The 12874-nt window shown below is 40.2% G+C and overlaps 1 protein-coding gene across 1 annotated transcript in view; it reads right to left on the minus strand.

Moving 5' to 3' along the window:
- LOC128696576 (glutamate receptor 4-like) overlaps positions 1-12874 on the minus strand; it is a 74482-nt gene that overhangs the window by 46394 nt on the left and 15214 nt on the right. Inside the window, exon 4 of the mRNA XM_053787898.2 lies at positions 8574-8687. Coding sequence (XP_053643873.2) covers positions 8574-8687 — 114 coding nt within the window. The remainder of the gene's footprint in view (positions 1-8573; positions 8688-12874) is intronic.

Raw genomic sequence — 12874 nt, forward strand, 5'->3', positions numbered from 1 at the left:
ATGGGTGGCCAGGGTGATGGATGGATGATCAGGATGATGGATGAGTGACCAGGGTGATGGTTGGGAATGACCAGGGTAATGAACTGGTGATGAAGGTGAAGAACACTTGAATTAACTAACATAGTAAGTTTATTCAGGTATACACAAATACATTATTATTATTATATTCAAAAAGAAGCGCTAAGCCACAAGGGCTATACAGCATACACAAATACAGTTACATAGATTATCATACATAGCAGCATATGTGTAGAGAACCTAGGATAACCCAAAAAAGTCAGGCAGAATGACTTATTTCCATTGGGGTCCTTTTACCTTATTATTATAATATAAAGGTTATAATATTTTCTTATTATTCTATAATGAAGATAACATCTTATTATCATACTAAAAAGACTATCTACTACACGAGGGTCATTAAGACTATCTACAATACGAGGGTTATTACTAGGAATAAGGTAAAATTTACACGTATGTTAGCTAAAAAATAGAAAATCATTCCCCTCCCTTTCTGTAGCTCCATTCATCAGACACCTTTTGGCACTCTTCTTGAACTGGTTCATGCTATGACTGGCTTTGACATGTGCGGGTAGTCTGTTCCATTCCTTTATTACTGTACAATAAAAGGTGTTTGAAGCCTGGCCACTGACTGTGGGTACTACAAAGTTGTGCTCTCTCCCTCTAGTACTATGATTGCTTTGGTTCCCAACCTTGACAAAATTGACAGCAAGATATTCTGGACACTGTTTTTGAGCAATTTTTTAAACATGGTTTAGCTTCAGTTGTTTTACTCTGTCTTCAACATTCAGCATATCCAACTGCTGTAATTCATTCTGGCCTACATGTTCTCTTGGTCCCAGCACCAGGATGAATCTTACGATTTTGTTCTGGGTGATTTGCAGTCTATCTTTCAGTTTTTTGGTCAAGGCAGAGTACCATGAAGAGCAAGCGTAATCCATATGGCATTGTATAAGGGCTAGACATAGGGTCCTGTGAGCCTCAGTAGGTAGACACTGTGCTTGTCTATACAGGAACTTCAGTCTGGCATTCGCTTTCTTTACTACACTGTTCCCTATCAATTCTCCTGACATGCATGGGCCAAAGGGGATTCCCAGATATTTCACTGATGAAACCAAAGTGATGGGCTCCCCATTACACTGGACATTAAAATTATTTAACGTTCTCAGTTTATGTTTCGTGCCAAAGAGAATGGCTTCAGTTTTCCCGCGGTGTAATGATAGTTTGTTGTCTACTAATCATTTGCTGCAGGACTCCAGTTCCAGTGTTAAAACATTAGCTATATCTTGTGAGTCTTTGCCTGACACTAACAGAGCACCGTCATCTGCATACAGTAGGAGTTTGCACTTGACACTGATAGGCATGTCACTGACATAACATAAGAATAACAAAGGACCCAGAATACTACCTTGGGGAACTCCACATGCTATCGGCAGGGGTTCTGATTCCGTTTTGTTGATTTTGACAATTTGTCTCCTGTTGCTAAGGTAGTACTTAAACCAGTCTACAGAACCTATACCGATAGCTTGAAGTTTCTTACATAATATATTGTGGTTGACAGTATCGAAGGCCTTTTGCAGGTCTAAGGTTACCATACCTATGAGGTTCCCCTTTGACATTTCAATTCTCAGGTAATCCATCAGATTAATTAGGGAGGTGTCGGTTGAGTAAGATCTTCAGCCCGATTGATAGCTATGGAGAATGTTGTTGTCATTAAGGTACTTAACTACTTGAGAGTACACCGCCCTCTCTAGAATTTTGGATATTATACTGAGTATACTAACAGGCCTATAGTTGCTAACATCAGACCTACTATTTTTCTTGAAGATAGGAATAACTTTGGCCTCCTTGAACCCATCTGATACGGTATTAGTGGTGATTGATAGATTTATTATGTGAGCAATAGGGATTGACAGTTCAGAAGCGCCATCTTTTAGGAACTTAGACAGGATGTTTTCAGGGCCTGTGCTCTTAGTTGGGTTTAACCTGCTCAGTTTTTTTTTGAATAAAGTCATGAGGTACACTTACTAGTTGACAACTGTTTGGGGTTACCCCTTTATTGGTAGAGTATGTTTGAAACTTATCAGAGTCTGTGTTAAAGGTATTTGAGGTAGCTGGTAGTTTACTTACTAGTGTTGATGCAACAGATGTGTAGAAGGAATTAAAGCAATTTGCCACCTTAGATGTTTCGTGGCAAACCTCGTTATCGATAGTGAGTACTATGTTAGACCTATCTACTGGCTTATGGCTATACCCCAACTGTTTTAGTTGTTGCCAGAGCTTTCTGGGGTTATGCTTATACTCTTCAATTTTTGAGCAATAGTGCTTTGCCTTTACTCCTTCTATAAGTCTCTGCACTCTGTTCCTCTCCCTTTGGAATTCATTTAGTGCTGCAATATCCTGTCTGTTTGCTTTAAATATTTTTAGCAGCTGGTCTCTGAATTTCATATTATCTAATATCTCAGTAGTCATCCAGGGTTCAGTTCTTCGTTTAATCCTAACCTTTTTAACTGGTGCAATATTATCAAGGATGGTACTGAACATTGTTTAGAATTTTTCCTAGGCATCATTTACGTCCGTGCAACTTATCTTTGTCCAGTCACAATTGTGTAGCCTATTTACCAGTGTTTCTTTACTGTAGTTTCTAGTTGACCTCATTTTTATTGTCCTGTGTAGGCCTATCCTATCCCTAGTGATTTTCCTAGTGCAGTAAATGATGAAATGATCACTAAGGCCTGTGGTAATGACGCGGTTACAAAGTATGTGGTCAATTAGGGTGGCTGAGAACTGTGTGATCCGGGTTGGTGTATTAATTAGTTGAGTGTAACTATTTAAACCTAGAATTTGCTTATACCTTTTGCATAGCCCGTTATTTTGCTGCTGAAAACAGATATTGAAGTCTCCCAGTATTGTCTCGCAATTGTTTTCAACTCCGGACAAGACTCTGGAAAAGTCTTCTAAGAACTGGTCCTGGGTAGGAGGACGGTAACTAGTTCCTACTAAGATGGGTTTGGTCTTAGGAAGCAGCACTTCAAACCATATAATCTCCAGTTTATTGTTATTTAAATCAGGTCTTGGGTTGTAAGCTAAGTCATTTCTAATGTAGGCACATACTCCACCACCCTTTCTGTTCCTATCTAAGCGTTTTATATTGTAACCTTCTATTTTGACCTCGTCGTCAGTCACCGTATCATCCAACCAGGATTCAGAGATGGATATAACTGCCGCCCTAATTTTGTTAGGTAGAATCCTAATCTCTGCCAATTTAGGAAGAAGTGATCTTGCGTTGACATGAATAAAGTGAAGGCCTGTTTTCATAAAAAAATTATAATCATCAATATATGGCAATGGGTCATATGTTTTATAATTAGGTAAATCAATGTTATAATTGCTAAAGGGTAACTGCGCCAAAGTGCATTTGTTACACACAAAGTGAATTCCGGCACCGTTACTATAGTTGTACATACATCCATCATGCACCCACCATTTACACATTTTTGCATAAGGTGCCTTTTCTGTTTTTCATTCGTACTTTAGTACAGTGTATGCACCTGTTTGGTGGTGTTTGAGATAATAATGGCTGTATTGTCTCACATTGACCTATGTATGCATTACATATGGAGTTAAGGTTATCATTCCTAGCTACTAGACCGTCATTATCACCGTCATTTATCTGTCTGTTTTGCCTCTGCACAATAGTTTGAGGACCTGGATTAATTTGGATATCACCACTTAGAGCGCTACAATACGAGCTGTATGCCACTGTTTTTGTTTGGGTATGCGGTGTTGCCATATATTGCGGCGATAGTGACATTTACTTTTCTGGTAGGATGGGAACTGTTGGGCTTTTACTGTCCAGGGCGCTGTTACTCCATTCACCTTTTCCAGCCCCAATGACTGATTTCTTTCTTCATGGAACTGAAGAAGAAAGATAAACATAATTATGGCAGCCTGTACCCCCCTAATGCCTGCCATTTTCACTCTTCGCTCTTTTACTCATATACAATAATATTTATTTATCTTTTCCAGTCAACTAGTACACTTAGTATCTGCTTTAGCAATCACCACTCAATTAATAGTAAATTTTCTTCTTCAAAACCCTCTTCACTGCTCACTTTTCCTTTAACTTCACACACCCCTTTCAGTTAACTCCTTATTACACACTCCTCTTCCCGCCTCACTTCGCAGTCCGGTTTCACCTATTAACTTCTAACTTCTTTCCAAATCTTAGGTAAGAGTGTCGCTCTGTTGTACAGTAGTCTGCACTGACAACTCTGTAGTGCAGTGGTCAAAACTGACGACTCTGTGATGCAGTGGTCAACAATGACGACTGTGGTACAGTGGTCAAAACTGGCGACTCTTAAGCGCTTGACTTGGGTTCAACTTTAACTTCAGTATTTTTTTTTTCTTGTTGCAATTCGTTTTTTTTTTTCTTTTGTCTCAGAAAAATTACTGTTTAATTTTATTTTTAAATACAAAACATTAAGCATTATATAGACAGTTTATTCCTAAATGTTAAGGAATATTATTGTATATTGACTTTCTTTCGTATTTAATAATGATTGGTAAGTCTTAGTTATTGTGTTGGGAGAGTGATTGTAGGAGCAGATATTTAATCTGGTTAGAATGTCTCAGAGAGAGAGAGAGAGAGAGAGAGAGAGAGAGAGAGAGAGAGAGAGAGAGAGAGAGAGAGAGAGAGAGAGAGAGAGAGAGAGAGAGAGAGAGAGAGAGAGAGATAGGTAGAGGTGAGTGACAAATGTTGAGGGATTTGGTGATTTACCATTGGTCGCTGGCAAACCATTCAGTTAATGTGCAAAACATCTCCTGAGAAAAGATGAGGAACAGAATTATCTTAGACTAAAAGTTTGTTTATAAGATGAATCTTGATATGAATGGTAAATCATGTGAAAAAGATATGAAACTTGAGATATGAACCCACATATTAATGTTAATTATATTTACGGACATGAATAAGAATTGTGTAGTGGTTGGCTGACTTATTGTATTATGTGTTGGAAAACAATACATATAAGAACCTGGTTTGTAAATTATTTAATCATCAATATCATCAGTGTATTTTGCATAGACGGCACAACACACAGCGATGGAAATTAGTTCCTACTTCACTTTCTACAAACATTGATCAGTTCTTTAAAGATTTTGATCGTAATGAATAGGTAGCTTTAGGTAGAATGGATTACGTGTAATGAAATCTTTGATGAGGTAGAAATGGGTGGATTAGTAATTTTGGTTTCATTGCAATCACTAGTGGGTGAATATTTAGTGTTCATAAAGTAACAGGCGCGGATCACTACTTTCTTTGTATTGAAATCACTAGTGTGTGAATATTTACTGTTTGTAAGTGACAGGCGCGGATCACTACTTCCTGAGTATTGAAATCACTATTTAGTGGTAATAAGTGATAGGCGCGGGTCACTACTTTCTGGGTATTGAAATCACTATTTAGTGGTAATAAGTGATAGGCGCGGGTCACTACTTTCTGGGTATTGAAATCACTATTTAGTGGTAATAAGTGATAGGCGCGGGTCACTACTTTCGAGGTATTGAAATTTCTTTGAAATTAGAATGTTTGTGTTCTTTCCCATACCTTTATACCTTTGATATACCTTTGAAGAATTTCGAAAGTTTCTCTATTCTCCGAGCCCAGCCATGGTTTGGAGATTCTTTAAAAGTTGGGATAAGTGGTAAGGGTAGTGGGTGGAGCATGGAGTGATCTTGATCTGAGTAAATTGAGTAGGGGATGTGGGGTATGAGGGTGTTCTTCATCCAAAGTATTGGACCTAGGTTAGTCTTCAGTCAGGAGAATGGGTGATGGAGATTCTCAGGCTGTGGATGGCCTTAAGTGGTAGGGAGAGGGAGGTTAGTTGGAATTGTGATCCAAGGAAATGGAGCTTTGTTGGTTTTGACCCAGGAGCTGCACTCTGGGACCGACCACACTGGGACCGACCACCACTCAATTACTAGTAAATTTTCTTCTTCAAAACCCTCTTCACTGCTCACTTTTCCCTTAACTTCACACACCCATTTCAGTTAACTCCTTATTACACACTCCTCTTCCCGCCTCACTTCACAGTCCGGTTTCACCTATTAACTTCTAACTTCTTTCCAAATCTAAGGTAAAAGTGTCGCTCTGTTGTACAGTAGTCTGCACTGACAACTCTGTAGTGCAGTGGTCAAAACTAACGACTCTGTGATGCAGTGGTCAACAATGACGACTGTGGTGCAGTGGTCAAAGCTGACGACTCTTAAGCGCTTGACTTGGGTTCAACTTTAACTCCAGTATTTTTGTTTTCTTTTTGTAATTCGTTTTTTTTCTTTTGTCTCAGAAACATTACTGTTTAATTTTATTTTTAAATACAAAGCATTAAGCATTATATAGACAGTTTATTCTTAAATATTAAGGAATATTATTATATATTGACTTTCTCTCGTATTTAATCAATGATTGATGAGTCTTAGTTATGGTGTTGGGAGAGTGATTGTAGGAACAGAGATTTAATCTGGTTAGAATGTCTCAGAGAGAGAGAGAGAGAGAGAGAGAGAGAGAGAGAGAGAGAGAGAGAGAGGGAGAGGTGAGTGACAAATGTTGAGGGATTTGGTGATTTACCATTGGTCATTGGTCGCTGGCAAACCATTCAGTTAATGTGCAAAACATCTCCTGAGAAAAGATGAGGAACAGAATTATCTAAGACTAAAAGTTTGTTTATAAGATTAATCTTGATATGAATGGTAAATCATGTGAAAAAGATATGAAACTTGAGATATGAACCCTCATATTAATGTTAATTATATTTACGGACATGAATAAGAATTGTGTAGTGGTTGGCTGACTTATTGTATTATGTGTTGGAAAACAATACATATAAGAACCTGGTTTGTAAATTATTTAATCATCAATATCGTCTGTGTATTTTGCATAGACGGCACAACACACAGCGATGGAAATTAGTTCCTACTTCACTTTCTACAAACATTGATCAGTTCTTTAAAGATTTTGATCCTAATGTATAGGTAGTTTGAGGTAGAATGGATTACGTGTAATGAAATCTTTGATGAGGTAAAAATGGGTCGATTAGTAATTTTGGTTTCATTGCAATCACTAGTGGGTGAACATTTAGTGTTTATGAAGTAACAGGCGCGGATCACTACTTTCTTTGTATTGAAATCACTAGTGGGTGAATATTTACTGTTTATAAGTGACAGGCGCGGATCACTACTTCCTGAGTATTGAAATCACTATTTAGTAGTAATAAGTGATAGGCGCGGGTCACTACTTTCGGGGTATTGAAATTTCTTTGAAATTAGAATGTTTGTGTTCTTTCCTATACCTCTATACCTTTGATATACCTCTGAAGAGTTTCGAAAGTTTCTCTATTCTCCGAGCCCGGCCATGGTTTGGAGATTCTTTAAAAGTTGGGATAAGTGGTAAGGGTAGTGGGTGGGGCATGGAATGATCTTGGTCTGAGTAAATTGAGTAGGGGATGTGGGGTATGAGGGTGTTCTTCATCCAAGGTATTGGACCTAGGTTAGTCTTCAGCCAGGAGAATGGGTGAAGGAGATTCTCAGGCCGTGGGTGGCCTTAAGTGGTAGGGAGAGGGAGGTTAGTTGGAATTGTGATCCAAGGAAATGGAGCTTTGTTGGTTTTGACCCAGAAGCTGCACTCTGAGACCGACCACACTGGGACCGACCACACTGGGACCGACCACTCAGGGCCTGACCACTCAGGCACCGGCCACTCAGGGCCCTACCATTGAGGGACCGACCATTGTGGGAACGACCACTCAGGGGCCAGCCACTCAGGGACCGACCACTCATTGACCGACCACTCAGGGACCGACTACTCAGGGGCCAGCCACTCAGGGATCAGCCACTCAGGGACCGACCACTCTGCGATTCTCTACCCATCTGTTTTTATTCTTGAGTTTCAATAAGAAAGTAAATTTTTGACATTGTATTTCTTACTATGTTGTGTACAACTATATGAAGTAATTGAAAAATACGGAATGACTAACATTCCCTTCTACCTATGTAACAATGGTCAGTGGGGACTCACAGAGACTCACTGTGACCGCTGTAATCCTGTTTTTTTTTCCTTTTATACTTTACCGCTCACAGGATGAGTATGAGGTGCACAGTAAACTAGCAGCTCGCACGGCAGAACTAAAAACAAACTAGTTGACTTTGCAATCTACTATGAAAAAGAGGCAGCTGGGCTGCTGTTGCAACCTCCCATGAGGGCGAAGGAGCTGGGTCGCTGTTGCAGCCTCCCATGAAGGCGAAGCAGCTGGGTCCCTGTTACTACCTCCCATGAGGGCGAAGCAGCTAGCTCGCTGTTGCAACCTCCCATGAGGGCGAAACAGCTGGGTCCCTGTTGCAACCTCCCATGAGGGCGAAGCAGCTGGGTCCCTGTTCCAACCTCCCATGAGGGCGAAGCAGCTGGGTCCCTGTTGCAACCTCCCATGAGGGCGAAGCAGCTAGGCCACTGTTGCAACCTCCCATGAGGGCGAAGCGGCTGGGCAACTGTCTCAACTTACCATTAGGACGAGGGAGGTGAGCCACAGTGACACTGACAATCAGGAAGAACAGCAGTGACATTACACTTGCCATCAGCAGTGATGACCACAGCGCGGTCTCTCTCGTGTCTCTTTCTGTTGAGACAAACATTAGACTTACATTTTTACATTTTACCTCTGTTCTTGCCCCCTATATTTCTGTTTATGTTACTCTATTATTTTTTGTGACTTTTTCATTTATTAAATTTTTACCTTTAATTATGATATTTTTTTGGGGGGGAAATAATGCATACTTATAACATTGCGTGAATGGTCAATATTAAAGATATTTATAAGCCATTTTATTTAGCCATTAGACAAAGAGTGACATAAAATGACAAATACTGGCTCTCCCACCTAGGCACAGTGACCTCCAAAGAAAAAGGAAACATTTACCATCACCCACTCAGCTGCTGTCTTTCCAGAGGAACGCAAACATTACATTTCAAATGTCTACCTATGTTTCTGCTATCCAGAGTGTAGTGCAGCATCTCTGCCTCCAACTCTTCACCGCCTCTTCAGTGTCTCAGTAAAGGCCCACACAGATCTGAGTCAATAGTACTCTGCCTCTACACCTGTTTACTGACACGAGTTCTCACTTCATGCTTCTGCTTCTCACGGGTGAAGCATCTTTACAAGTTTCTGTAATGCCTAAGCCACTGATAAGCCACAGCTGCCCCATTCCTTCATACTTTGGTAACCAGCCCCATCTTCAAAACGTTCAGCCTCCTTTTTGTTGCAACGTTTAATGCCTATGTGTTGGACACATGCAAGTGTTGGTGCCACTGTCCACTGGTACACTCCCCGCCTTGCCTTCATAGATACACTTCTGTCTTTCCGAAGATGCCTCACCAAGCCACCTGCCTTTTTCCTCTCACCTATTACATAGTTCTTCACACAAAGCAGAGAAGTCGGCCGACATGTCTATTCCCAAGAAGCTGAACACATTCACTTTCTCCATTCTCTCTCTTCACTCTGATATCTAAACTTTCATAGTTCTATTTATTTTTTATCCTCGTCTCCATGTTCTTTTGTTTAAGATGTTCACTTTAAAAAAAAAATATGCTGTAGCGCACCTATTGTTCTGTGGAACAAAATTGACAGTCCCCTATTCTCAACGGCCGTGTGACATTAACGGGTTTAGCACTTCTCCATGGGTACAGCAATACTACTACTACTAATACTACTACTACTACTAATAATAATAATACCATAACGTAAAAGGGCAACTTTCATAGGTATCTATTTTTGGATCTTACTTCTCTGTGATTTCTGTTCTTTGCATAACTGATTATTAATGATTTCATTTTTTCCAAGTCAAATATTTTATTAATCAATGGCCTCTACTCTACTGTATAGTTACTTGTATGAAGAAAAGATTTTTCTGTTTCCCCTGTCATATTCCTTCACACAGGATGGTTGTCTTGTCATTTCCCCATCAAACAGAATAGTTTCCCCTGTCATTTTCTTTCAAGCATATTTTTTTTTCAAGCCAGTATCAGACTGGATGGCATTTCATCTCATATTCCATCAGTGGATGACTTTTACTGTGGTGGATTTATTCCACAGAGTTAATGATTCCACTATGTCATCCATCATTTTTAGGTGGAGGAGGGATGGGGGGCTTGTGAGTATAACAGAGGGGACGGAGGAAGTGAGACTAACCGACTTTTTCCCCTCCCTCCGCGTTATAGTTATCATCCTGTCTCATCAAGGTAAGATCTTCAGTTAATGTCTAATGTGTCTGACATTCGCACCAAAAAGACAGTGTCCATATTTTTGCCATATATGACAACCCTTGCCCAGTGCCTAGCTAGGAACATTCAGCTGGAAGAATGGCAGGGGTGGGCAGCGTCAGACAGAACAGACACCATGTGAGGTGTGTCGACACGCCCACAGAAGAGGCGCGTCCAAATACTGCATTCGCCACTTAATTATCGATTGAAATATAGATTCAAGTGATTGTGAACCGTTAATAACATCAGAGCCACAGTCGTGCGGAGTTAAACATCACGCCTCGTATCACTACGTCACCGGTGAGAGTCAGCACGGTGGCACTGTGAGGGAAAAGTTCAATAGATAGGAGTAGCGAGGGAGTATATAGTAACAATAGTTTGATTGCCGGCTACTTGTTAAGGTAGGGTAAGTCTAGCTCCCGCTATTCCCCCCCTTTTTTCCCCCACCCCGAAAGTGATAGTTTGATTGCCGGCTGCTTGTTAAGGTAGGGTCAGTCTAGCTCCTGCTATCCCTTCCCCCCTCCCCCGAAAGGTAACGTGTTTTATATCTTCTAAATAATAAAGTGTTTATGTTTGTCAGTTTTTATTCTTTTTCTGTGCATTAATTTTCCTGAGGAGGAGCCAGCCTTAGTAATACTGACTGAAGTTGTTACAGGGCTGAGTAAGCCTTCACAAGTGGCGACCTTGCCAGGATTCGCTCGACTGAATCAAGATTCAACTCCATCACGAATCTACCATTGGAACTTCAACGCTGCATACCACAGACGGTTACCACCAGCCATGAGTAATCATTCTCTATAGTAGGACTACAGTACAGGTATTTAAAAGATTTGGTGATTGTTATAGTCTCAATTTATTGTAAGTCAAGTCAAGGCAGGAATACTAGTTAATTCTGCCACCTATTTTTGTGTGAGCTTGAAACACTTTGGAGGATTAGACTCTATGGACCCGAGATTTTCCAGTGAAAATTTATTTCATTGAGCTCTTTATTATATCAAGGGAACTGTCGTAGGACACTTTTGATTTATTGGTGAGAAGACTGGATGGTCAAAGGACCCCATTCTACTTACTGTTTGCTCGGAGCCGGCATAGAACCCTTCGTTTTCATTAATACATATTGTTTAATTGAAGCAGGGATCGAGCCCTCTGGTTATTTGCAGTTTGAGCGGAGCAGGAATTGAACCATCCGTTTTCTTTAATACCCATTTCATTTCCCCTGAAAGTTTAAGTTATTCTTGCAAGTATGGAGGAATACCAGTTTTGGATGAACGCTGGAAGTAAGTGAGGAATAACAGGGAAAATTTAGAATCTTTCATTAGTGCTAAGATCCAGGAAAGACTTGAAAGAGAGACAATTGAGAGAGAAGAGAGACAGTTAGAAAGGGAAAGACAGGAAAAAAAGGAGATAGAGAAAATCGAAAGAGAAGAAGAAAAGGAGAGAGAGAAAATCGAAAGAGAAGAGAAAAAGGAGAGAGAGAGAATCGAAAGAGAAGAGAAAAAGGAGAGAGAGAGAATTGAAAGAGAGAGCCAAGAAAGACAGAAAGAGAGCGCGAAGACAAAAAAGAGCGTGATAGACTTGATCGTGAGGAAAGAGCTAGAGAACGTGAGGAAAGAGCTAGAGAACGTGAGGAAAGAGATAGAGAACATGAGCTGAGAGAGAGAAAAAGATCGCCTTGAATTAGAGAATAAAAAGTTAACTTTACACAACAACAATTAGAGGAAGGAGTAATTGAACATCATGCAGCTAGTGCACATATTCCAACACCTAATTTACCTCCCTTCACAGAGGTTAAAGACATTACTTCATACATTATCAGGTTTGAAAATACTGCTACCCTCTGTGAATGGCCTGCTGACACCTGGGCTACCAGGTTAGGAATGTTATTTTCTGGTACAGCTTTGAATATCTATGCAACTTTGTCGCAGGATATCATATGTAATTATAACCTACTGAAAAAGGCAATCCTTAAAGCATATCAAAAAAACACTAATTCTTACAGGAAAGATTTCAGGTATGCCACCTTACAGCCTGGCCAGAACTTTCAGCAGTTACAAGTAACACTCTTTCGCTTGTTCGACTTTTGGATAGAGAGTTCAGGAATTGATCACAGTTATGAATCTCTTCGAGACTTCATGGTTGCTGACCAGTTCCTGACAGCTCTTCCTCGCCAGATATGAACATTCATTAGAGAACGTAACCTGATTAAAGCTGAGGAAGTTGCTGAGGCCGCTGACTTGTATGCTGAGGCTCACAATTCCTATAAAGACCTAAAGGGATCGAACCTTAAGGGCAATGGTTCACCTGAACCAAAAATTAAGAAACCTAAAGTAGAAGCAAAGTCACCAGCTATTATGCCAACATGTCATCGGTGTGCTTGTATCGGACATAAACGTCCAGATTGTCCTTCCAAGAAAATAGAGAAAGTTGGAAGATGTTTTGTTGATGGTAATGACCAAGCACCCTTCTGTTCAGGAGCAGTTAATGATATAAAAGTCTCAGACATATTACGTGACACTGAATGTACGTGCATAGTAATTTCGGACAAGT

Source organism: Cherax quadricarinatus, chromosome 47, assembly GCF_038502225.1.
Source record: "Cherax quadricarinatus isolate ZL_2023a chromosome 47, ASM3850222v1, whole genome shotgun sequence".
NCBI classification, from domain to species: Eukaryota; Metazoa; Arthropoda; class Malacostraca; order Decapoda; family Parastacidae; genus Cherax; species Cherax quadricarinatus.